This window comes from Mandrillus leucophaeus, unplaced genomic scaffold, assembly GCF_000951045.1.
Source record: "Mandrillus leucophaeus isolate KB7577 unplaced genomic scaffold, Mleu.le_1.0 Scaffold262, whole genome shotgun sequence".
NCBI classification, from domain to species: Eukaryota; Metazoa; Chordata; class Mammalia; order Primates; family Cercopithecidae; genus Mandrillus; species Mandrillus leucophaeus.
In genome coordinates, this window is record NW_012102721.1 from 4,036,525 (window position 1) to 4,062,348 (window position 25,824).

The 25,824-nt window shown below is 47.9% G+C and overlaps 3 protein-coding genes across 4 annotated transcripts in view; all 3 read left to right on the forward strand.

Moving 5' to 3' along the window:
- Positions 1 to 1,727, forward strand: part of MX2 (MX dynamin-like GTPase 2) — a 43,981-nt gene extending 42,254 nt beyond the window's left edge. For both annotated transcript variants that reach the window (XM_011984186.1, XM_011984187.1), the window contains one exon: positions 778 to 1,727. In XM_011984186.1, the coding sequence (XP_011839576.1) occupies positions 778 to 1,020 (243 nt within the window). In that variant the 3' untranslated portion in view covers positions 1,021 to 1,727. The remainder of the gene's footprint in view (positions 1 to 777) is intronic.
- A 6,580-nt stretch (positions 1,728 to 8,307) lies between these two features.
- Positions 8,308 to 10,628, forward strand: LOC105542592. Its single transcript, XM_011984190.1, has 4 exons — positions 8,308 to 8,347; positions 8,722 to 8,883; positions 9,824 to 9,932; positions 10,466 to 10,628. The coding sequence occupies exons 1-4, from the start codon at positions 8,308 to 8,310 to the stop codon at positions 10,626 to 10,628; spliced, it is 474 nt and encodes a 157-aa protein (XP_011839580.1).
- Positions 10,629 to 13,271: 2,643 nt separating this feature from the next.
- The window catches only part of MX1 (MX dynamin-like GTPase 1), a 30,930-nt gene continuing 18,377 nt past the window's right edge, over positions 13,272 to 25,824 (forward strand). The window contains exons 1-7 of the mRNA XM_011984185.1: positions 13,272 to 13,302; positions 14,732 to 14,876; positions 18,530 to 18,722; positions 19,703 to 19,840; positions 22,396 to 22,550; positions 23,566 to 23,704; positions 24,308 to 24,506. Coding sequence (XP_011839575.1) covers positions 14,772 to 14,876; positions 18,530 to 18,722; positions 19,703 to 19,840; positions 22,396 to 22,550; positions 23,566 to 23,704; positions 24,308 to 24,506 — 929 coding nt within the window. The 5' untranslated portion in view covers positions 13,272 to 13,302; positions 14,732 to 14,771. The remainder of the gene's footprint in view (positions 13,303 to 14,731; positions 14,877 to 18,529; positions 18,723 to 19,702; positions 19,841 to 22,395; positions 22,551 to 23,565; positions 23,705 to 24,307; positions 24,507 to 25,824) is intronic.

The window sequence follows — 25,824 nt, forward strand, 5'->3', positions numbered from 1 at the left end:
GTTTTTAAAGTGAGCAGAGCATGTACTCAAAATTAATTCCGACCCCAAAATTCTTTATATTTCATATGCAGTCCATGAATTACAAAATTACTATGATCAGAATACAGCAAAATACAACAAACGTCAATGATAATGGCTATGAATCAGCTTTCTTTGGTGTCCAGAAGGCACTAACGTGCCACACTCGCCAGCCCCACAAGATAGGAATGAAATTTCCTTTCCCTAGATTTTGTGACCCAGTGAACTTTTTGGCCTCTGACTTTCTATCCAGTATGCAAGTATCACTGTGCCCAGGAAGGAAAAATAGCTTTTAAACTGCAAAGACACCCACCTCCCGAAGCCCTTTCTCAATCAGAATAGAGTGGTTTCCCAGCCACAGGCACCTGGCTGCCAGACACACTGGCTGCATCTATGAAGATGGAATGAGGGGAGGATTCGAAATGGCCCTGATGCGCACCCAGAAGGGAGCCAGGGGAGTCCTGGGCCGGGGGTTCTCTCCAGCAGGGAGGAGCTGTGGGGATGCCCAGAGGTGGTATGGGCTTGCTAGCCTAACAGGGGGATTCTTAGTGCTAGAGGGGATGCCTGGAAGTAAAGAGGGGTCAGTGCAGATAGAACCTTCATGGGGCTTGATGCTGACCACTGGAGTGGAGGTGGGCGGGCCCACCAGGGCTTCACAAGGCAACCATATGCCCATCTGAGAACTCCGTGCCTTCTCTCTGCAACCACAGGCCTTGGGCTGAGACCATTCCAGCAAACCCTTCTTTCTCCCTCTTCCAGGAAACCAGCAAACGTCTCGCCAACCAGATCCCATTTATAATTCAGTATTTTATGCTCCGAGAGAATGGTGACTCCTTGCAGAAAGCCATGATGCAGATACTACAGGAAAAAAATCGCTATTCCTGGCTGCTTCAAGAGCAGAGTGAGACCGCCACCAAGAGAAGAATGCTTAAGGAGAGAATTTATCGGCTCACTCAGGCGCGGCACGCGCTCTGTCAATTCTCCAGCGAAGAGATCCATTGAAGGACGGCGATGCCTGTGGTTGTTTTCTTGTAAATACTCATTCATTCTAAGGGGAGACGGTGCAGGATGCTGCTTCTGCTTTCGGGGCCACACTCTTCTGTTACTATCTGTGTCCATCTCTACTGTGCTCCCTCAGCATCAGAGCATACATCAGGGCTCCACACAGGCTCAGCTCTCTCCACCACCCAGCTCTTCCCTGACCTTCATGAAGGGGGGGTCTCCAGTCCTTGGGCCCTGTAGCACACAGTTGCAGTGTCCTAAGCTACTGCTCTCATTCTTTACTAATTTGCATTTGTGTTCCCTTCCCCCTACAAGATTATAGACCCCAGAGTGGGAAGGTCCAGGTCAAATTCTTCTTTTGTATGTCCAGTCTTTTGCACAGCACCTGCAACATTGTAACTGCTTAATAAATGACATCTCACTGAACGAATGAGTGCCTTGGAGTAACGGAGATACCTGAGGCTATCGCTGAAGCCCAGGCCTTGGACATTTAGTGACCGTTAGCTGGTCCCTTTCAGATCCACTGGCCATGCCCCCTGCTTCCCATGGTTCACTGTCATTGTGTTTCCCGGATTCTCCACTGCCTCCCAGAAAGAAGCCTGAGTGATTCTCTTTTCTTCTTGTTTCCCTGATTATGATGAGCTACCATTGCTCTGTGAAGTCTTGAAGAGGAATTTAATAAAGCAAAGAGACTTTTTAAAAATGTAGGCAGGTTCAGTGACTCATACCTCTAATCCCAGTGACTCTGGAGACTGAAGCAGGAGGATTGCTTGAGCCCAGGAGTTCAAGACCAGACTGGGCAACATAGTGAGACCCTGTCTCTAAAAAAATTGGTTTGTAAGTAACCAGACATGGTGATGCACACCTGTAGTCCCAGCTACTCAGGTGGCTGAAGCAGGAGGATCCCTTGAGCCCAGGACTTTGAGGCTGCAGTGAGCCATGACTGCACCCTTCACTACAACCTGGGTGACAGAGTGAGAGCGAGACTGTCTCTGAATACACACACACACACACACACACACACACACAGAGAACTTCACACCACTGATCATCATTACGGGTAATTTTATTTTCTTCTTCATGTTTTCCTGTATGTTCCAAACTGTGAACATATAGATTCCTTAATAAAAAGACAATAGAATAAATATCATTACTGATTTGTTTTAAAACCCAAGTTTGAGGTGAAAAGAGGGCCTCAAAAACATTCAGCTTTGTTCAGGGGTACAGACAAGAAAGATTACATGAATTTCTTTCTTCATTTGCTGTAAAAGATATTGGAAAAGAAAGTTCAAGTCAAAAATCACAGCTTGACCAGCATCCCCAAGAGGTCTCTTGCAGAGGTCTCTTTGATTTGTGTTCAAATGCTAGTGTATTAGTCTGCTATAGCTGCCATAACAAATATCACATGCTGGGTGGCTTAAGCTACAGAAATTTATTTTCTCCCACCTCCAGAGGCTGGAAGTCTGAGATCAAAGTGTTGCTAGGTTTGGTTTCTCCTGAGGTTTCTCTCCTTGGCTTACAGACTGCCCACCTTCTCACCAGGTCTATGCTTGGCGTCTTTCTTTTATCTTACAAGGACACCAGTCCTCTTGAATCAGGTCCCCACCCTCAGGGCTTCATTTAAGCTTGATCACCTCTTTAAAGACCCTACTTCCAAATGCAGTCACATTGAGAGTTAAGACCTCAACACATGAATTTGTGTGGCGGGCGGTAGGGGGTGGGGGGCGGGCGGGGGACGCATAATTTGGTCCATTACAGCAAGTAAGAAAATAGACATGTGCATTCTGAACACAAAACTCGAGCAATGACCAAACACTTGGAAAACGGTATCTCTAATTCAAAAGGCAGCAGATCTGGCCTGAAGCAAGCCAAATGATCGTGGAAAGACTGACACTGATCGATTACTTGCAATCTTCCAAATGTGGAATTCGGGGATATGTTCCAGTTATCTATTGCTGTGTAACAATCACCCCAAAACTTAGTGGCTTAAAACAGCAGAGGTATTCTTTCTCTAGATTCTGTGGGAAGTCTGTGTTGTTCCTCTGCTTGTCTCACCCATGCATCACAGTCACACAGAAGCTAGACAAGGCTGGGAGGTCCAAGGGAGCCTCACTCTTCAAACTACATTTCCAAAGGAACACTTGGGTTTCATTAGCACTGATTTCCAAAATTAAGAATGTCAACCTAAAAGGAAGAAGCTGGCTTTTTTTTTTTTTTTTTTCAGAGGGAAAATGGTGGTTAAGAGGCAGGACTCATGTACATTTCCCACTTGGATGGACAGAACAGCATGTGGAGACTCACACTGTGAGCTTTTTCTCCAAGAACTACCTCAGGAACACAGCAGGAAAACCAAAATACTTCACAGACCCTTTGAAAGAAGTGGCTTGTCACTGCAAACACTGTGAGACAGCCGAAAAACTGAGCGCCCGAGATGTAAGAGGGGAAAGCACCTCCAAACACACATCCTCACTGGGGAACCCAAAAATCCCAGATCATGGGGGAAGGATTTAACAGTACCTAGAGGTGAAATAAATTTAGAGAGCTGAGTGAAATATAAAAGTAGTAGAAGTGGCCGGGTGCAGTGGCTCACGCCTGTAATCCCAGCACTTTGGGAGGCTGAGGCAGGCGGATCACGAGGTCAGGAGATCGAGACCATCCTGGCTAACACCATGAAACCCCTTCTCTACTAAAAATACAAAAAAAATTAACTGGGCATGGTGGTGGGCGCCTGTAGTCCCAGCTACTCAGGAGGCTGAGGCAGGAGAATCGTTTGAACCCAGGATGTAAAGGTTGCAGTGAGCTGAGATCACCCCCACCGCACTCCAGCCTAGATGACAGAGTGAGACTCCATCTCAAAAAAAAAAAAAAAAAAAAATTAAAACAAAGATTTTGGGGTAAAATATTTTGCTTTCCTTCAGTAGCTGGGCCACCTGTACACAGTGCCTGAACCCAGGTCCTGCAGCCCCCAGCTCCACTCTCTAAAGCTCACCAGTATAAAAGGATTTCAGCCTCTGCTCCTCCCGGCAGGGCTCTCTGGTGGGCCCCAGGCAGACATGAAGGAAAAGTCCCGCCTTGACCTTGAGGGCCAAGAGCAACCACACCAGACGCCAGCGCTCTCATGCCCAGTTGCCAAGGGATCACCTGAGGAAGGCCCTTAAAATACGGGTGCTAATGCAGGGGTCTTCGGATGGCCCCGGACCCTTCATTTCTAATAATTTCCCAGGTGAAGCCAATGCTGCTGTTCCAGGAAGCACCCTTTGAGAAGCATGGGTCTATACCACACGCACAGAAGAGGAAACGAAACGAGGCAAAGAAAACCAGTCCCTGTACTCGCGCCCAGGCAGGACAAAGCGGGCAGGGGTGGGGGCGGAGGCGGGGGCGGAGGCGCTGGCAGGCGGACAGACTTGCAGGCAATGCAGCCAGGAGGATGGGCAGGTTGGCCGGTTATGGGATGCTCCACCGTTCCGCGACCGCCCCCATCCCCAGCCCAGCAGAACAGGATCCAAGCTGGGGGAGGTGCCAGTGGTGTTTGTGAGCACCACCACCCCCTCCTCGTGGCACCGCCCCCTTCTTCCCCGCCTCCTGGATTCTGAAGCCTGAAGTCATGCAATTTGACTTTTCGTTTCTGGAAACCAGGGAGCAGAAATGAAACCGAAACTGAATTGTCTAGGAAATTCGCGACGGGGGCAGAGAGCGCAGGGAGAAGCCAGCCCAGTTCTCCTCAGGGAGAACCCTGAGGCCAGCTTTTGCAGGACCAGGGCCGGCGTTCCGATTCCCCATTCATTCATTCCAGGAGCACCGAACCACGCTGTGCCCGGATCCCAAGTGCAGTGGCACCCACCGTGGGCCTGGGGCTGCCGGTTGACCCGGTCCTCAGCCTCGTAGCAGAGGCCAGGCCAGTGCCACAAGGCCAGGCTCCACTGGGCCCTGCGTGCCCAGGAGCCTGTGGTGTCAGGCATGTAAGTCCACCTGGGCCTGGAGGAGGACAGGTGTGCCAAAGAAAATAACATCTCAGGACCCCCAAACTCCTTATGCCAAGGGAAACATCAAGCCTGGGAACTGAGCCATCAACCCTGCCATTCTTTTTCCCAAACAGATCTCTGTTGTCAGAGGCGCATCCAGAGCAACTCCATCTTAAATAGGAGCTAGTAAAACGAGGCTGATACCTACTGGGCTGCATTCCCAGACAGGTAAGGCATTCTAAGTCACAGGGTGAGATAGGAGGTCAGCACAAGGTCATAAAGGTCATAAAGACCTTGCTCATAAAACAGGTTGCAATAAAGAAGCTGGTCAAAAACTCACCACAACCAAGATGGCCACAAGAGTGACCGGTGGTGGTCCTCATTTTTACACTCCCACCAGCGTCCTGACAGTTTACAAATGCCATGACAATGTCAGGAAGTTACCCTACATGGTCTAAAAAGGGGAGGCATGAATAATCCACCCCTCGCTTAGCATATAATCAAGAATAATCATAAAAATGGTCAACTAGCAGCCTTCAGGGTTGCTTTGTGGAGTAGCCATTCTCTTACTCCTTTACTTCAGGCAGGGGAGATAAATTTCCCTTTGAGCCTGTGGACAGAGGGCAGCCTGGCAGAGGGACGGGCATCAACAAAGCCTCTGAGTGTGACCTGGGTGCTGAGTTCAGGGATGGCAAGGGAGGACTGAGACTGGATCAGAAGTTGCCTGGAAGAACAGAGGGCCATTCTCAAAGTTTAAGAGTGTGAAACTTATCTGGTAGAAAAAAAAAAAAAAAGAGTAACTGCTGTTTGTTTAGTAGAGCGCACATCCCTTGCAATTTAGGTGGGAGGTTGTGAGCTTCCTAAGTACAGAAGCTGCCTCTTGATTTCAGCATAGCGAGGAGGTGCTGAAGAGCACAGGTTTGGAGAATAATCACCTGGATTGGAACCATAGCTCTACCAGTATGGAACCCAGCTCCTTAGGCCTCAGTCTTGTCATGGAGAACATGGTATGATAATCCTACTCCTCTGGGAGGGTGGCTGTTAAGGTGAGTGATCGCACACAAGTCCCTCTAGCTGATATTAGCGGGTGGTCCTTGTTTTTAGAGCTCCCAAGATAATGGCGGGCCGCTTCCAAGATGGCGGCAAGCCTCTTGTTCTCTGACCTGGGGTTCTTGGCCTCACAGATTCCAAGGAATGGAATCTTGGGGCATGTGGTAAGTGTTCTGGATTAGGACCAGCCTGGGCACTTAGCCATGCAGGAACAATGGCGAGCCTTTAGCCTGACTGGGAGCAGCAATGGGCGCCTCTCTGGATCAGGAGCACAGGGGACACCCTGCTGGATCCAGAGGGGTGGAAGTCAGCGGCAGGTCTGCAGTGGTGGCAAACAGCAGTTGTGGACAGCAAGTGAAAACTCAGCTCCAGTCGTAACGAACACGACCAAAAGACTGCAGCTGCAAGATTTAATAGAGTGAAAACAGAGCTCCCTTAAAATGGGAGGGGACCCAAATGGGGTTACTATTGCCGGCTCAAATGCCTGGGTTTATATCCCGATCACTGTCCCTGCCCCTGTGCTCTCAGGCAATAGATGATTGGCTCTTTCTTTACCTCCTGTTTTTGCCTAATTCGCATTTTAGTGAGCTCTCTTTACTACCTGATTGGTCGGGTGTGGACTAAGTTGCAAACCCCGTGTTTAAAGGTGGACATGGTCACTTTCCCAGCTAGGCTTAGGGATTCTTAGTTGGCCTAGGAAATCCAGCTAGTCCTGTCTCTCTCTGACACCTAACACATACTACATGCTCAGTAGACATGAGCTATTATTGTATGACTGCTGAATTACACCCCAAAACAATCACCTGTGCTCCCCAGGGCCCTGCCATATCATATGCATATTAGAGGCAATGAAGCACCAAAATCTAAGGCCAGGGAGGGACTGGGGTGGACAAGGGAAGTGCCTAGGGCGTTAAAACTTAAGAAGGCATTGCACCAACTGGGAGTGAGCTATGTGTGCTGTTTCCTGGGCAGGGTGCCTCACTGCCCTTCCACGCCCTGCCCTGGCTGAGGCTGTGCCTCTATCTGATTTTCAATTGCCTGCAGCTCTTTCTGATTTTGTTTGTGAACAAGGGCCCTTAGGGAAGCTTCCCGCTGTTGGAAGTAGCAGCAGCATCACTAAGTGTTTGTTCACATGAGTGCCAGCTCTGCTCACACCTACCCTGCATTCCCAAGGCACTGTTCCTGCTTCAGAAAGCATCAGCCCAGCCTGCTCACAGCCCCCCAGGATGTGCTGTTGCCTGGGTTCTTGACCAGAAAATAACAGGCCAGAGAGGATGAGTGTGTGTGTGTGTGTTGAGGTGAGGTCATTGCTGATTCCTGGGAGAACTTGTGTTTCCCTTGGATGAACCCCTTGGATGAAGAACCACTTGGATGGGGTTGCCCAGCCCTAGGAGTGGATCCTGCAAAGCAAAATAGACTTCAGCACAGGGAGCGGGCTGGGGGGGCTCCTCCCCCTCTTGTAGGTGCAGCAGTATTGAATTTGATTCCATCCAGGTTGCCCCTGACCCCAGGACCTAAAGCTGGGGCAGGTTCTGGGCCTTGGGGTTGGTTGGGGGTGACCCTTCCTCATCATGGAAGTCTTTAGTGGGGCTTGTAAGGGACTCTGAGCTGAGCAAAGAAGAATGGAAGTGGGGTGCCAACTGCTCCCAAAGGGAAATGCCATCTCCCACTCAACAGCCAGTTAGCCGGGAATGGGAGCTCCCAAAGGGAGGGCCACCCATGGGTCTGCTTGACTCAGCCTTCCCCAACCCCTTCCACTTGTTGCAGTAAAATTCTATCCAAGGAAGACAAAGAGACCCTTGGAGACCAAAAGAGAACTTTTAATTTGGGCACCCGGACTGACAGCAGGCTCATGCTCCAAATGACTGCCAACCCCAACAAAGAAAGCAGCTTGCTTATTTGTCGTTTGAGACAGGAAAAACAAGGTAGGATACAGGTTTCAGACAAAGACAGTAAATTACTTAACCCGTGACAATTCTGAGGAAATTGGCGATTTAGTTATCTTGACTAGTCATCCTCCAAGCTGGATAAGGCTGGAGTCCCAAGGCAGGTGATAAGCTTTCGAGATAAGCTTGCATCTGCAACTTGTTAGCAGTGCTGGGAGAGGCTGCTTAAAATTTTAGCCTATGTCTTACTTCTAAATAGCTTATACTAAATGTTAACTATTACCTATGTTTATTATTTTAAATTTTATTATTACTATTTTATTTTCCTTCCACACACCCGTTTCCACCCTGGAGAGACCAGATGAGCCAAACTCCAGGGAGGCCTAGAAATGGGAGAGGAGGAAGATGATATGGGTGTGCCTGATGGGGGTGGGTGGGGGTGGGAGTGCTGGACGGAGTTCAGGACAATAGGGGCGCTGCAACCATTGGCACACAATGCCTGGGAATCCCTGCTGGTGCTGGGATCATCCCAGTGAGCCCTGGGCAGGAACTGAAGAGCCCCAATTACCAATGCATCTGTTTTCAAAACCGACGAGGGGGAGCAGGGGGGTGAGGGCATGCCTAGGTTCAAGGATACGTGCAGGCTTGGATGACTCCCGGCCATTAGCGAGCCTCTGGAGCACCTGGATCCTCACACGGGCCTGATGAAACGAGCTCCTGATTCAGCAGGCCTGGGTTCGGGCCCGAGAACCTGCCTCTCCCGCGAGTTCCCGGGAGGCCACGTGCTGCCAGTGCGGGGCCAGGAGTCAGGTTTCGTTTCTGCGCCCGGAGCAGCCCTCAGCACAGGGTCTGTGAGTTTCATTTCTTCGCCGCGCGGGGCGGGGCGGGGCGGGGCGGGGCTGGGCGCGGAGTAAAAGCCGCGGAGCGAGAGAGGGAGGCCGCACTCCTGCACTGCGCAGGGACCGGTGAGTGTCGCTTCTGTGGGCAGCGCCCAGTAACCGCGCTAGGAGCACGGAAACGGGCATTGGGAGAGCGGCTTTCGTGGCGGAGACCAGCACTCCGGAGCACGGGCACGGCGGGGGCATCTTCTCGGCTGCTAGTAACTAACATAATAATAATAATAGCAAGGGCGCTGATGGGCGGGCTCGGAGCACGCCTGATTCTGATTCCCACCAGGCTGCCCAGGCTCCTGATGACTCATCAGACACACCCCCACTAACCCGCGGCCTTCTTGCAGGAGAGGTTGGGAAGGGGTGGGGGACGGGGCTTGGGGGAGGTTTCCGAGGGACTCTAGTAAGCGGGAAGGGCGCCGGGAAAGTTTCAGATCCACTGCTGCGTGGGCCACGAGCCCACCCGAACGCCGACCACCGCTTTCCATCGACCTCTATTTCCTGCGAACCCGCCAAAGCAAACCCAAGTCAGAGTGCGGAGGTCGCTGGGAAGGGAAGGTTCAAGGAGTCCTCGCCTATCCTGTTGAATAAAGGGGGTTCCGAGCTTGGCCGAGATGGGGCATGCGCTGGAAGACCGCTGCCCGGTGCTCCCCCGCCGCAACCGCCCCAGTGGATGCGATGCCTGGGGCCTCCCCGGCGCGTGGGGCGGACGCACCCTCGGGGTCCAGCGTAGTTGGCCGGGATCGTGGAGTGGGTGCGGTGGACGAAGGGAGGCAGGACAGTCCCAGGGGTGGCAGAAGGAGCCCGGGCACAGCTGAGACCTGCGCCCCCACCCTATCAACACTAACAGCGGGTGACTGCCGAGCTGGGCAATTGGGATGGCCCAAGTTATTTGGTCAAATTTTAAATCACGTTTGTTATTGGGAAGTAGAGTGGAGTGATGCTAACCACGCGTCTACCTCCACCCCCGGTGTCAGTCCCAAAGGGCTCCTAAAATGGCTCCGTCATCTTTCAGCCTTGGACCGCAGTTGCCGCCCAGGAATCCCAGCGTCGCGGTGGACACGCCTCCCACTGCCTCCCTGGCGCCTCTGCCGCCGGCCTGCTCACCCAGCTCAGGGGCTTTGGTAGGTAGCAGTGCATTTGGTCTAAAGTGCAAGATGTTCTCTCTTTTATTCATAACAAATTTAAATGCTAGTAGGGTTTGGGGGAAAAACGCTTTAAGAAAAGGTGAATGTCAGTCCTGCAAGAGTTAGTTTTAAAACTAGACTGGATTGGCACATGTATACCTATGTAGCAAACTTGCACGTTCTGCACATGTACCCCAGAACTTAAAAGTGTATGAAAGAAAAAACTAGACTGGATTGGCACATGTATACCTATGTAGCAAATTTGCACGTTCTTCACATGTACCACAGAACTTAAAAGTGTGTGAAAGAAAAAACTAGACTGGATTATGTTAGGAAAGTAGTAGACTTGCATCTTAGGTATTTCCTAGAGCGTAGGTAGTAGGTGATGCTTATTAGGGGTTTTGGGAGAGGAAGGGGGCTGAATCCTACCTCCCATCCCTGCTCCTCTATGGGGTCTGAGCTGAGGAAGCTTCCCCACAAGGAGAGAAACCCCCTGGCAACCCTGGATGCCACCTCCACCCTCACTGCAGGAATTCTGTGGCCACACTGCTGGGTGATCGTTTCTGGGTCTGGAGGCTACAGGAAAACTCCTGCGCCCTGAAATCTGGAGTGGAGAAGGGCGCCATCCAGCCACCACCATTCCAAGGGACAGCAGAAATGAAGTGGGCCGTTGGGTTCTTTTTCTTTTTGTAATTTGAGACAGGGTCCTACTCTGTTGTCCAGGCTGGAATGCAGTGGTGCCATCTCAGCTCACTGCAACCTCCGCCTCCCAGGTTCAAGCAATTCTGGTGCCTCAGTCTCCTGAGTAACTGGGTTTACAGGCACACTTCACAACACCTGGCTGATTTGTATGTTTTTAGTAGAGACAATGTTTCACTATGTTGGCCAGGCTGGTTTCAAACTCCTGGCCTCAAGTGATCCACCCGCCTTGGCTTCCCAAAGTACTGGGATTACAGGCATGAGCCACTGCACCCAGTCAGGTTCATTTTAATTGTTAACCAGATTTCCTCCAGCTGTGTGCTAACTGTCACTTTCCCAAAAGGTTTCAGGATGACCCAGTAGGCAATGAGCGATTCTCAAATTCAAGATTTATTGTGAGCAATTCACACACACCATTGAGCAGACATTCACAGTACAATGATTAAAGGGAGTGATTGGGGTAAGGACCCACAGTGGAGGCTCCGGAGGCCAGCCCACTGACAGCCACTCCAGGGAATCGGGAAGTCCCTCTCTAGTGCTGGGTGGTGGAGGGAAATCTGTTCCTCCAGGGGCCTGGTCTTGGGCTGCCCAGCTGCCAAAGTCAGGAAGAAGCTTTCAGAAATCTCACTGCCAAGATTCTGAAAATGCTTCAGACGTTGCCAGTCCCTTGCTGCTTTTGCGATCCTCCGTGGGTGTGTGTGCCACCGGGTCCTTATCCACTGGGGTCTCTGGTGGCGTTGGGCCACAGCAAGTGTTCCCTCATCCCCTTAGTCTACCACACACATGATTACCACTTTGAAGAAAAACCCCTTTACTAAGAGCGAAAATGAGAAACATGTATGTTTATTGTTTCTAAAGAAAAAACCTACTGTGGGCTTAATGCCACCTAAAACGAGTGCCTCCATTTTGAGACATTAGTCACAGGTCATTATTATATGTCATGGGCACAAACTTGACCTGGGCAGGGATGGAAGGAAGCCCCTGCACAGGGGCAGTTGCTCAGGATGTGAGAAGAGCCTGGTGCTTAACCCCATCCATGCCCACCTAACACCTCAGGCTCTGACCAGTGGGGCTGTGCAGTGACGAGTGGATGGAGGACTGGAAAAGAGAGAGGTGGGAGGCATGTCCAGGCTCCCTGCAGCCTCCTCTGCAAACACAGGGTGCAGCCGAGACATTTTAGGAGCATTTTGGGATGGAGAGCTAGGAGTCACCACCTCTTGGCTCTTCCAAGGCCAGAGCTGGTTGAGTTTGAAGACTGCAGCTGGATGCCGAGCTCCATGGAGGAGTGAGAAATCAGTTTGAACTCCCGAGACTGCCCTGTCCCTGAAATCCAAACTGATGTTCCGAATGATCGGGGAAAGGTGCAAACGTTTATGGTTTACAGACAAAACCCATAAGGTTTAGCTTTCAGAAAATCTCAATTTATGAAACAAATTAGGGAAGGGAATCTACTCACCAAGTCCTGTTTCAGCTGATTGAGTGGAACCCGTGGTCATGAGGTGCAAGTCCTGGTCTCAACGATGCTCCGTATCTGGCTGCAGAAAGTCCAATTGAGGCAACCATAGCCCAGAAGACTGGCACTCCTGAGAGGCAGATAAAGTGGTGGTCTTTGGTATGGAGCCTGGGATGCCCTGGGCACATGAGGTCTTTCCAAAGGCATGGGAGTTTTAGGGAATAAATTTCCAGATTGTCAGACTCCATAAATACTGTTTACAATGGATTGCCTTTTGTAACCATTCCACTCCTACCTGACAAAAGAGGTGGGCGGATCACGAGGTCAGGAGATTGAGACCATCCTGGCTAACACTGTGAAATCCCATCTCTACTAAAAAAAATACAAAAAATTAGCCAGGCGCGGTGGCAGGCACCTGTAGTCCCAGCTACTCGGGAGGCTGAGGCAGGAAAATCGCTTGAACCCGGGAGGTGGAGATTGCAGTGAGCCAAGATCGCGCCACTGCACTCCAGCCTGGTAACAAAGCAAGACTCTGTCTCAAAAAAAAAAAAAGGAATACATCCCTTCCTTCCCATCCAAATCAAACAAGGATGCCTGTCCTGGAAGCGTTTAAACCCGGGGAAGGGAGACAGAAAAGGATAGTTTTAAGTATTGGCGTCAGGGACGTGTTCTTTAGCCAAGGTAGCATGAACCCGTGGCAGTGCTTCCCGACCATCCTGACATGGGCGTTTCTGTGTACTCCAGTGTGACAGGAGAAATGGTGTTGGCTCAGGTGTGCAGCTAGATATGTTACAGAGCAAGGCGACGAGTTTGTTTTAACCTGTCCCCTTCAACCCCCATGATATTGACAAAGATCACGTGGCTCTCGGGGAAGGTTCCCGTGAGGAGAAGCAAGGAGAGCATCCTTACATATTATTGATCCAGGCAGCAGATTTGCAGCAAAACTCTGCTTTATTCATCTTAAAATAGTTAAAATAGTGGAAACATAGGAAAAGGATTCTGGGAAATCAGAATCAGCTTCAGACCTCCTGCACTTGCACGGTTCTCAGCCTTGGGAATGGGAATGGGACTGGGTGGGTGGGTACTCTTGGGTGTTCTGCGGGTTTGGGTCTTACTTGTATACTTTGCTTGATTTCAAGGAGGTACAGGAGAACAGCTCAGTGATACCATCTAACTTGTTGACGTTACTTTTATTTGAAGGAACGTATATTGGAGGTAAGTTGGTGCATGCTATTTTCTATAACATTTATTTTGAGTCATAGGAGAAAGATTTTCAGTTACTTTTATCCAAGATTATTAGACACTGTAAAATTTTGTATTTAGACACTTGTCCTACAACATTTTAAAAATGAATTTCAAATACATGTGTATTTGTAGTGCAGACAATATAAGGCAGTCAGTTACATGCTTTCAAGAGTAAAATGAATGGCATTTCATTTCCCCCACTTGTGGGAGAAAAAGAATGAAAATGTGAAATTGATGATCAAAAGAAAGAGCATAAAAGACTTAGAGCTCACATTTTTTTTAAACTAAAGGTTTGGGTGTCAAATTACCATAGCATTTGGATTCCCTTGGCTACACTGGAAACAGTTCTATAACAATTTTATTTTTAAATGTAAAGTTTTTGTTTTTGTTTGTTGTTGTTTTTAAGACAGAGTCTTGCTCTGTCACCCAGGCTGGAATGCAGTGGTGTGATCTCGGCTCACTGCAACCTCCACCTCCCAGGTTCAAGTGATTCTCCTGCCTCAGCCTCCCAAGTAGCTGGGACTACAGGCATGTGCCACTACTTCAGCTAATTTTTATATTTTTAGTAGAGACAGGGTTTCACTATGTTGGCCAAGCTAGCTTCAAACTCCTGACCTCAGGTGATCCACTCGCCTTGGCCTCCCAGAGTGCTGGGATTACAGGAGTGAGCCACCTCTCCTGGCCTTTAAATGTAAAATTTTAAATTGTATTACAGTTGCATCAGAAATTGTGTCCTTTGTTATCCTATTCAAATTTATACTGAAAACATTTTTGAAATTCGGCCTCAAATTATGACAGGAGATACACAGAAAATCTTTTGGGGAACAGAGGCATATTCTTTATTTTTATTTTTATTTTTTTATTTTAAGACAGCATCTTGCTCTGTCACCCAGGCTGGAGTGCAGGAGTATGATCTCAGCTCACTGCAACCTCTGCCGGCCAGATTCAAGCAATTCTTTGCCTCAGCCTCCTGAGTAGTTGGGATTACAGGTGCCCGCCACCATGCCCAGCTAATTTTTTTGTATTTTTAGTAGAGACGAGTTTCACCATCTTGGTCAGGCTGGTCTTGAACTCCTGACCTCATGATCCACCCACCTCAGCCTCCCAAAGTGCTGAGAATACAGGCATGAGCCACGGCGCCAGGCCTAGAGGGATATTCTTGAAGCATCTTGAGCGGGGAGGCCGCATGTGTCTTCATCTGACCTTGGCTTCTTTGGGTCCCTCTGTTTTTCTATGAATAAAGAGCCAGTGAACACACACCATGTCCCAGGCACTCTTCTAGGCTCTGGGGACATCACCAAGAACAACTAGTCAGAGTCCCCGCCCCCAGGGGCCTTCCCTTCTGGTGGTGGGTTTGGTTCCATGGTTGAATACACTCAGCTGCTTATCTGTTGAATAGGCATCTGCTTTATTTTAAGCTTAACTTAGAAAGAAGGAAGATGGTTCTTTCTGAAGTGGACATTGTAAAAGCTGATCCAGCTGCTGCATCCCAACCTCTCTTACTGAATGGAGATGCTGACGTGGCCCAGAAGAGTCCGGGCTCGGTAAGTTGCTCTCTGAAAGTCGCTATCCATGTGACGTGAGCCATGTCCCCTCGAGGCTGCCCTTTTCTGCAGAGGTGCTGCTGCTGCCCCAGAGATGCCTGCTCTCTCACCTCTCCTGTGCCAGGACGCAGATCCTGACCCTCTACTTGCCAGCTTACAACCAAGTGTAGACTCATGGCCTTAGCCGACTGTGGGTGGAGGTGCTGCTGGGATTGGGGCCACCGGCTGAGCTGTTAATGGGTTCATGTAGGAATTGGCCCAGGCCCTGGGTTCAAGGAGCACTAGATTTGTTTCTCCTGCCCACATCATGATTCAGTCTCAAGCCACAAACCGTGGGGCATCATTAGGATATTATCTCTGTAGGGAAGCCACGTGGTGCATTTTTTGCCCAGAATCAAGACATATTTTTGGTGGGAAGCAATCATGGCCCCTGGAATCAGTCCAACCTGAGTTGGTCCCGACGCTGACACTCCCAGCTATGTGATCGTGGGCGGTTATTCCTCCTGTTATAAGCCTGGTTTTCCATATCTAAAATGAGAATAATAGTCTTTGCTTTATATGGCTGTTGAGAGGAGTAAGTGCAGGGAGTGTCCAGGCACTCAGAGTGCTCAGTTTCCTATTACCATGGATCATTGGTCTGTTTCAGGCTGGCTCTGTTTTCCTAGGCAATGTTAAACAATTTTTCAAACAATATTTTAAAAACATTGAATCATTTAGGAAAAACACAGAGGACCACCACCTTTCCACCGCCCTGATACCACTCTTTACATTTTTCTGCATTTCCCTGCCTCGTGCATCTCTTGTCTGGCTGTAAGACATGTAATTATGTCAGAGTGTGGGGCAGGAGGAACTCTCCCTCACTCATACTTGCCTGCTTTAGAAGCAGCTTGGCCTTTTCCAGTCAAGGAGAGCACAGTGTGTCTTGTGATCTGACAGTTCCACTTCTGGGGATAGACGGTGGTTCTCAAAGTGTGGCCCGCAGACCAGTCCATCAGCATCACCTGGGAAGTTGATTGAAATGCAAATGACCAGCCCCTCCTCCCACTCTCAGACCTGGTGAATTGGACACTCTGGGGCAGCGCCCACCCCCTGTGCTTTACCAGGCTCTCCAGGTGATTCTGCTGCATGCTGGAGTTTGAGAACCGTGTGTAAACTCTTGCACATCCCCCTGGGAGCCACCTGCATAGCAGCACTGTTTATAACAGCAAAACCCGGACTCTGTCCACGTGCCTGTCATGGTGGAATGGATCCTGGGAGTGTGGTACGTTCATGTAGCAGAATTCTATGCAGTAGTAAAAAGGAATGAACTAGATTTTCAGGCATCAAAATGGCTGCGTCAAATGAACAATGTTGAACCAAAGAACTGAGTAACACAGGAAATATACAAAATGATTCCACTTATATAAAATTCCCAAACAGGCAGCAATAAGCAATATACCATTGTAGGAAAAATGTATAGGTGGCAAAACTATAAAGAAAAGCAAGGATGTGATGATTGCAAGCCTCAGGATAGAGGGACCCTCTGGAGATGAGGGAGTAACAGGAAGGAGGTGACTAGGGAGGTGTATGCAATGTCCTAAGTACTGGGAGTGTTTGTGTTCTTAACCCAAGTGGTTAGTACATGCGTATTTGCTTTATTATGTTTGACACACTTTTGTAAATAGGTAGTATAAATAAATGAAAACAAAACAAAAAGTTACAAGGTGTGAACTAAGACCAAGGCTATTGATGGTATTCATGCATTTGGTAAGGCTGTGGTTCTTAGTCAGGGGCCATTTTGCTCCCTGGAACTTGTGGCCAGGTCTAGAGACATCTCAGTTGTCACAACTCAGGGTGAATAGTGAATAGAGGCCAGATACTTGGCTAAACCTCCTACAATGTGTAGGGCAGCCCCTGCAACAAAGAATCATCTGACCCCAAATATAAAGAGCTTCTTGTCCTGATATAAAGAAGCTATTCTAGTGAAAACTTATGTCCATGTTGAAGCATGCACAAAAATAGTCATTAAAAAGAAAGAGGTAAAAGATGAGATGATTTTCTCATATTTTCTTCCTGAACCCCAATCAGCCCACATTTGGAAAATTGTGCCCAGCTGCTGGTAGGTGGGCAGGATGAATGTGAAGTCTGCTGCTTTCTCTGTTTTTATGCAAGTACTTCACTGTTTTGATTACTTTAACTTTATAGTAATTATGGACATTAGGTAATGCTAGTCCTCTGACTTTGTTCTTCTTTTTCAAAGTCATTTTGACCAAGAATATTTAGATCATTTATATTTAATGTGACTGATAATATAATTAGGTTTGAGAATATCATCTTGCTATTTGTTTTCTATTTATCTCACCTGTTCTTCATTCCCCCTTTCCTCTTTTTCTGCCTTCTGGATTAATTATTTTTTATGATTCCATCATGTCTCCTTTGTTGTCTTATTAAGTATAACTCTTGGTGTTTATAGCATATATCTTTAATAAGTCAACCTTCAAGTGATAGTCTGTCCCTTCATGTGTAGTGTGAGAACCTTGGAATAGTGTACTTCCATCTCTCTGCTCCCAGCCTTCATACTATTTCTATCATGCATCTTACGTTTACATACATCATAAATCCCACAATATTGTTATTTATGTTCAAACATTCAATAAAGATAGCAAAGTAATAGGGAAAAGTCTAGTAGTTACTCCTTCTAGTATAGACTCCTTTGTGTAGATCCAGATTTCCATTCAGTGTCATTTTCCTCCTACCTGAAGAACTTCTTTAACATTTCCTGTAGTTCAGGTCTACTGGTAATAAATTAGTTAAGCTTTTGGTTGGCTAAAAAGGTCTTTGTTTTGCCTTCATTTTTAAAAGATATTTTTGCTGGGTATAGAGTTCTAGATTGATGGTGTTTTTCAGTACTTTAAAAATACTGCTTAACTATCTTCTCACTTATTATTGTTTCTGATAAGATTTACAGCAGATTTCTCATTTGTGTTCCTCTGCTCACACTATATCGTTCTCTGGCTGCTCCTGTCATTTTCTCTTTATTACTGGTTTTGAGCAATTGGACCCTCTTAATGGCTTGATGATGTTTATGTTTGCTGTGCTTGATGTTTGTTGAGTTTCTGAGATCTTTGGGTTTATGGTTTTCATTAAGTTTGAGGGAATTGTGTGTATTATTTCTTTGAATTTTTTTTTGTGTGTGTGTCTTCCATTATCTTTTGGGGATTCCAGTAACCTGTGTATTAGACTTATTGAAGTTGGCCGTCTTTAATGGAGGGTATTGGTTTGTTTTCACACTGCTATAAAGAACTGCCTGAAACTGGGTAATTTATAAAGAAAAGAGGTTTAATTGACTCACAATCCATATGGCTGGGGAGGCCTCAGGAAACTTACAATCATGGAGGGAGGCATCTCTTCACAAGGCGGCAGGAGAGAGAATGACTGAAGGAGGAACTTGCCACTTATAAAACCATTAGATCTCATGAAAAGTCACTATCATGAGAACAGCCTGGGGAAAACCTCCCCCACAATCCAATTACCTCGCCCTGGTCTCTCCCTTCATATGTAGGGATTATGGGGATTACAATTTGAGATGAGATTTGGGTGGGGACACAGAGCCAAACCATATCATGAACATGATCTGCAGGCCATGAAGAATTCTCCATTTTCGCTTCCTCCAGGTGGCTGAGAACAACCTGTGCAGCCAGTACGAGGAGAAGGTGCGCCCCTGCATCGACCTCATCGACTCCCTGCGGGCTCTGGGTGTGGAGCAGGACCTGGCCCTGCCGGCCATCGCCGTCATCGGGGACCAGAGCTCGGGCAAGAGCTCTGTGTTGGAGGCACTGTCAGGAGTTGCCCTTCCCAGAGGCAGCGGTAAGAACTTACATTCTATATTAGTCTGCTCAGGTTGCTATAACAAAATACCACAGATGGGGTGGCTTACACAACGAAAGCTTATTTTCTCACAGTTCTGGAGACTGGAAGTCCAACATCATGGTTTAGTTTCTCCTGAGGCCTTTCTCCATGGCTTGCAGATGGCCACCTCCTCACCGCCCCCCCACATGGCCTGCCTTCTGCACACAAGCATCTCTGCTGTCTCTTCCTCTTCGTAAGAGCATCAGTCATATTGGATTGGGGCCCACCCTAATGACCTCATTTAACCTTAATTACTGCTTTAAAGGCCTTATTTTCAAATACAGTCCCATTAGGGGTTAGGGCTTCAACATAGGAATTTGGAGGGAACACCATTTCATAACACTATCCCATTGCACTTTTTTTTTCACGTAAGTAATATGTAATCTACAGTTTGAGGAGATCTGAATAAATGCATTTGAGTCCCCCAGTTCAGAACTAGATCAGTGAGGGCTCAAAGAGTTCAGGCCTGGGATGGGTCTTGCAATATAGGTCAGGCATGGTAAGTAGAATATGGAAGGAGTTTACAGTAGGAGGACAATGGTAAGGTGGCCTGGTGGTAGCAGGATACTTTCCTAATGGGGGTAGAGTGTATGTTGGGAGGATAATGGAAGATGTTCGGATGAGTTTGGGGGGTTTCCCCGTGTGGTCTGCCACCTGAGCTGATAGCAGAACACTGGGATGAGGCAGGAAGCCAAGAGTGGTGGCTTTCAAGCGTTAGTGAGCAAAAACTCACCTGGGTTACGTATTCAGAATGCATGTTCTTGAGGTCACCCAGACACAGTGCGATGTCCCCACATATAGGAGGGTAAGACCAGAAAGTTTCCAGTTTTAAATGTCTCCCCAGATGAGTGTATAAAAGTTTGAGAACCATGGGCCTAAGGCACTATGTAGGTCTTTTAAGAGCAAAGTGGAGCACTGATGTGGGCGTGGCCTTCTAGGGATCGTGACTAGATGCCCGCTGGTGCTGAAACTGAAGAAACTTGTGAACGAAGATAAGTGGAGAGGCAAGGTCAGTTACCAGGACTACGAGACTGAGATTTTGGATGCTTCAGAGGTAGAAGAGGAAATTAATAAAGGTGAGTACCCCCTGTTTGGATGCCTGGTCAAGCCTTCTGACATGCCTGGGGTCAGTTTGTAACTGTTCCTACTCCCACCTCCCTGGGCCTGTGCTGTTTCCTTAGGACCCCTTTCTCCTGCACATCAGGCCCCAGTTCCTTCTACTTCTTTTACCTCATTATGACCAGCATGCTTGGATATCAGCATCTGATAGCAATAATTTATTTCTGGCCGGGCACAGTGGCTTGTGCTTGTAATCCCAGCTCTTTGGGAGGCTGATGCAGGAGGATTACTTGAGCCCAGGAGTTCAAGACCAGCCAGGGCAACATAGTGAGACCCTGCCTCTTAAAAAAAAAATTAAAACAGCTGGGCATGGTGGCATGCACCCGTGGTCCCAGCTATTCTCAGGAAGCTGAGCTGGGAGAGTTGCTTGAGCCTGGGAAGTCAAGGCTGCAGTGAGCTGTGACCTTGCCACAGCACTCTAGCCTGGCAACAGAGTGAGACCCTGTCTCAAAAACACATCTATTGCTTATTATGTGAGTATCTAGAATAATGTGAATTTTGAAATGTAAAACTTGTCCCCAAATATGGACGATCTGTCCCTTAATCAAAGGCTTCCCTACTTAGATCTGGCAGAAGAGGAGCCAGATGTGAGGGTAAGGGAGCTCCTCCCCCTCTTCCTTTATACAAAGAGCTCCACATTGTGGACTGGATCATCACTGAACCCCTCTCAGAACCAGCACCCTTTTCCTAAGAAAGGGGGGGAGTGTCTGGGTTTGCATAATCCTAACTTAGGCTAACTCATGGTAGGCCTCCATAAATGCAAACCACAAGGATCAATTTGAAGTTGTCTGCAAGGGGAAAACGACACCAGCAGTGCAGATAGGGCAGAGTAGCTGACAAAGAGCAGCCACTATGAGATGCACGGATAACATCTTCCTCTTGACCTTTCTGTTTTTCTAGCATGTCACATGATTAAGTTTCATTCACACTGGGAAGGTACTGAAGTGACATGAACTGATGCCCAGCAGTAGGAAGGGACAAGTTTAGCATTTGTAAAGATGGAGCATTAATCACATTTGTTGACTCTCTATAGAAAGATAAATAATGTTATTGACAAACCATGATTTTGAATTAGTTGGGATCAGGTTGGCTGCCTGCAGCAGAACACTCAAAATAACTGTATGTGTTAGTCAGCCCTTGCTGTAAAACAAACCCATCTTAAAACTAATGGCTTAACCACTTTGATTTCTCATGATTTGATGGACCAGCCAGGCAGTTCTCTGGGCTAGCTGGGCTGGGGCTGGTGGTCCAGGATGGCCCTTGGCTGGAGTGACCAGGCCTTCTGTCTGTGTGGTCTCTCCCCTCCAGAAGGCTAAGCTGGACTTCTTAATTTGGGTGGAGGGGTTCCTAGCAGCAAAAGAGGGCAAGACCCAGCATCTAACACCTTTCAGTCTCTCTTGGCGTCGCACTGTGTAACATCCCCTTAGCCAGAGAAAGTCAAGTGGCCAAGCCCAATTTCAAGGGACAGATTCTCTCTCTCCATGGAAGTGACAAAGGCACCCTGTAAAGTAGCGTGCATACAGGCATGGAAGGGAATGTGGATGCCATTGTGCCAGCAGGTTGCTAACACAGTGGTCTAAACAATGTATGAAGCTTTCTGTCCCTCTCATATAAGTCTGAAGGGGGACAGACCAGAGCTGACTGGGGATTCCAGTGTCAGGAACCAAGACTTATTCTGATCCCGTTTCTTCACTGGGTGTGGCCTCTGTTTCCAAGGTCCCCCCCACGGCTGTGACTTAGTCAGCAAGTCCACTTTGAAGCCAGCTGGACCATGGCAAGGGGCATATCTCCGCCTTCATGAGCACACTCTCTGAAGTTGCACATAACATTTTCACATGGCCCACTGGCCAGAACCCGGTCTCATGACCACATGGCAGGTACATGGATATTGGGGGAACAATTAGTGGACCATAACCACTGTTATTTCCTAAGTTCTAAATTGATATCAAACATCCCAAAAAGACATTCTAGATGTAGAAAAGAGTAAAGTGGTGTTAGCCAACAATCTGATGAAACAAATTCCTATCCTGAAATTCATTAAGGAGGAAGGAGCAAAATAAAATCTTATTGGGATGTTAACAACCAGTGCTTATCTTAGCTAAAATAAGCACATTTCCCCATATGATTTTCCAGTTTATATTTTAGGAATTTCCATACATTTTTGTTTTTATTTTGCTTGGTTGCTGATTTGCTACTGACACCAATGAGAAGGATTTAGGAATGCTACCAGAAAGAACTTCTTGCCTCAGCCTGGCTTTGGACTGGTCTAAGTGGGTGTCACTCATGGTGATGTTCTCACAAGGTCTTTCTACACACAGTGCTGGCCAACAGCAGGGAAAATACTGAGTTATCCTTTGAGATCTCTTTCATCCCAATCACAGAAAATTGAACCTGCTCCAAATATGCTTTTATCCATGACTCACAGAGAGGAGAAGATGCTTTCAGAGTATTCACTGTCATGAGATCCTTTCATCCTAAGCTCTGGGTTTGATTTTCCCTGCTTCTTCTCTAGCCCAGAATACCATCGCCGGGGAAGGAATGGGAATCAGTCATGAGCTAATTACCCTGGAGATCAGCTCCCGAGATGTCCCAGATCTGACTCTAATAGACCTTCCTGGGATAACCAGAGTGGCTGTGGGCAATCAACCTCCTGACATTGGGTATAAGGTCAGACTTCAGACCCACTCTGACCTTGGCGTTGGTGTGGGGATGGGGGGGTGTATGGGAGGGGTGGGAGGAGAAAGGGGGTACTGTATTAGAGTAACCTTGAGTCCAGAGCTGAGTTAGTATTTGGAGGTGTGAGTGGGGAATTTAGAGAGCCCATTGGTCAGTCTCTTCTGTCAAGTTGAATGGAAGCTTCTTTGGAGAAAGTGAGGCCAATGGGCCCAGTTGGAAACATCTATGTATTTGTTTTATGTTTTATGAAATGCCATATCTAAAGTGCTGTGTATTAGGAAGGGGTCTTATGTGGGAAGAGAGCATTAAAAAGAAGTATAATGGGCCACACACAGTGGCTCACTCCTATAATCCCAGCACTTCGGGAGGCTGAGGCAGGAGGATTCCTTGAGCCCAAGAGTTTGACAGGAGCCCAAGAGTTTGACAGAAACCCGAGCAACATAGTGAAGACCCCCTTCTCTATAAAAGAAAGGTTAAAAAATTAGCCAGGTATAGTGGCGTGCACCTGTCAACTACTGGGAGGATTGCTGGAACCAGGGAGACTGCAATGAGCCATGATTGTGCCACTGCACTCCAGCCTGGGCAACAGAGCAAGAACTTGTCTCAAAACAAAAACAAAACAAGCAAGAAAGAAACAGGTATAATGATATTTTAGTATCGATGAACCTTACTTTACAGATTAAACATTTAGGGGTGAAGTGGGGTTTTTTGGCCACCATTTTTCATTGTGACCATCAGATCTAAGGTCTTGGGGGTTAATTACCTGAAACCCCGTGGTTTTCCCTGAGCCTACAGCTCTGTTTCTGCTGCAGATAATTTATTTTCTCATAATTCCAGCTTGGTAGGTACCTCCAGGGTTGCGTTTGTGGGTTCATTTCTCCAAAGTTACTTCTTTTGGGGGAAATACCCCTGGGACTCTCAGGGACTGAAGCAAGTACAAGGTCAGGACCTGTCTCACCTCTCACTTGCCTTTGCCATACTCATGAGTCACCTCATTTCCTTACAGATCAAGACACTCATTAGGAAGTACATCCAGAGGCAGGAGACGATCAACCTGGTGGTGGTCCCCAGTAATGTGGACATCGCCACCACAGAGGCGCTGAGCATGGCCCAGGAGGTGGACCCTGAGGGAGACAGGACCATCGGTGAGAATGGGGAAGCCCACCCGTGCTCAGTGAGAATGGGGGAGCCCGCCTGTGCTCAGTGGTCTGCCAGTGGGCAAGTGTGCCTCCAGTCTCCATGGGCTTTGCTCAGTGGGGACCTGCCTCCACTAAGACCTGCTAAGGGGGCAGGTTTGGTGCCCACCAAGGCCAAGCGAAATGAGCTGCTGTTGACTTTCACTGGCTAGGTTACCTTGTAACCCTTATCTACTTGCTCAGAAAGGCACAGTGGGCTCAGAAGCAGGGCAAACTCAGGAAGCACATGGTATTCATTAAGAATGTGTTTGAGATGGGATGTCCATAACTCAAGGGACAAACAAAATGTGGCGTGTTCTACAGTGGACCTGGGTGAAGGAGCTTGGGGAGAGCCACACACTGTTCCGGGAGGCATTCCTGCCTTCATGTGGCTTGCCACGGAGTTCTTTTCTGGAGTGGGGCTCCACTGGCCCCATGGTTCTGCAGGGCCCATGGCCTGCCCTCAAGCAAGGATGGGAGGAAACCCTGGGAGACTGGGGGCATGAGCGGTTGTTTGTTCACCTCTGCCTCGTGACTGGGCACGTTCTCTCCCCAAATACATCTGGCTCGCAGGAATCTTGACGAAGCCTGATCTGGTGGACAAAGGAACTGAAGACAAGGTTGTGGATGTGGTGCGGAACCTCGTGTTCCACCTGAAGAAGGGCTACATGATCGTCAAGTGCCGCGGCCAGCAGGAGATCCAGGACCAGCTGAGCCTGTCCGAAGCCCTGCAGAGAGAGAAGATCTTCTTTGAGGACCACCCACATTTCAGGTGCGCTCGCCTGGGTTTCATCACAGATCAGTCCAAGCCCAGGATGTCAGGCCTTCCTGGGGAAAGTGGCAGCCGTCCCACAGATGTGTGGAGTGTGTGTGTGACTATGCTTGTTCCCCAACAGGGACTATGGAATTCAGCTAGAAGAATAGAAAGGGGATTACAAAATACTGCCCCCCCCCCCAAAAAAAAAAAACTAAAAACCAATCAAAATCAAAATAGGGAGAGAACAATGTACAATAATTTAAATAGTATGGTGCTAGAACCATATTTTATAAAAACATGAACAGAAAAGTAGAAAGTCCAGAAATGGACCTGGATATATATATTTGATACATGATAAACGCAGCATTTCTTTTTTTCTTTTTTTTTTTTTTTTGAGACGGAGTCTCACGCTGTGTCACCCAGGCTGGAGTGCAGTGGCGCGATCTCGGCTCACTGCAAGCTCCGCCTCCTAGGTTCACGCCATTCTCCTGCCTCAGCCTCCGAGTAGCTGGGACTACAGGTGCCCGCCACCACGCCCGGCTAGTTTTTTTTTGTATTTTTAGTAGAGACGGGGTTTCACCATGTTAGCCAGGATGGTCTCGATCTCCTGACCTCGTGATCCACCTGCCTCGGCCTCCCAAAGTGCTGGGATTACAGGCTTGAGCCACCGCGCCCGGCCGATAAACGCAGCATTTCAAATCAAATAGTGGACTATATCAGCTTGATTATCTATTAATGGTGTTGGGCTAATTAATATTTGGGAAAAAAATTAAAATACTGCTCTTACCTCATTATACCAAAATAGTTAAAGTTTAAAGTCAAACATTAAAAGGAAGCAATAAGCATCCCAGAAGAAAAGGTAGGTGAATAGTTTATAAGGCCTTTCTATCCCTCCTGCCAAAAGTGACATTTTTTGAAAGGAAAAGACTGATAAATTGGTAAGATTTAAAATGATGAGACTATGTAGAGTTGTAAACATTCTTGCATTCAGTTCTCCCAGAAGCCTACAGAGAACCATTACTCAGAATTCCAGAAATATCAAACAGAAACTTACATGCTGTTCTGCACATTCACAATAGCCAAAAGATGAGATGACTCAGTGTCATTGACGGATGGATGCAGAAAGCAATGTGGTCTGTACAAAAACGTGGAATACTTTCAGCCTTAGAAAGGCAAGGACATTCCGACACATGCTACAACATGGATGAAGCTTGGGAACATTCTACTAAGTTAAAGAACCCAGTCATAAGAGGACGGATACTGTCTGATTCCATTTAGCTGAGGTCCCTGGAGTAGTAAGATTCATAGAGACAGAAAGAATGGTGGGTGCCAG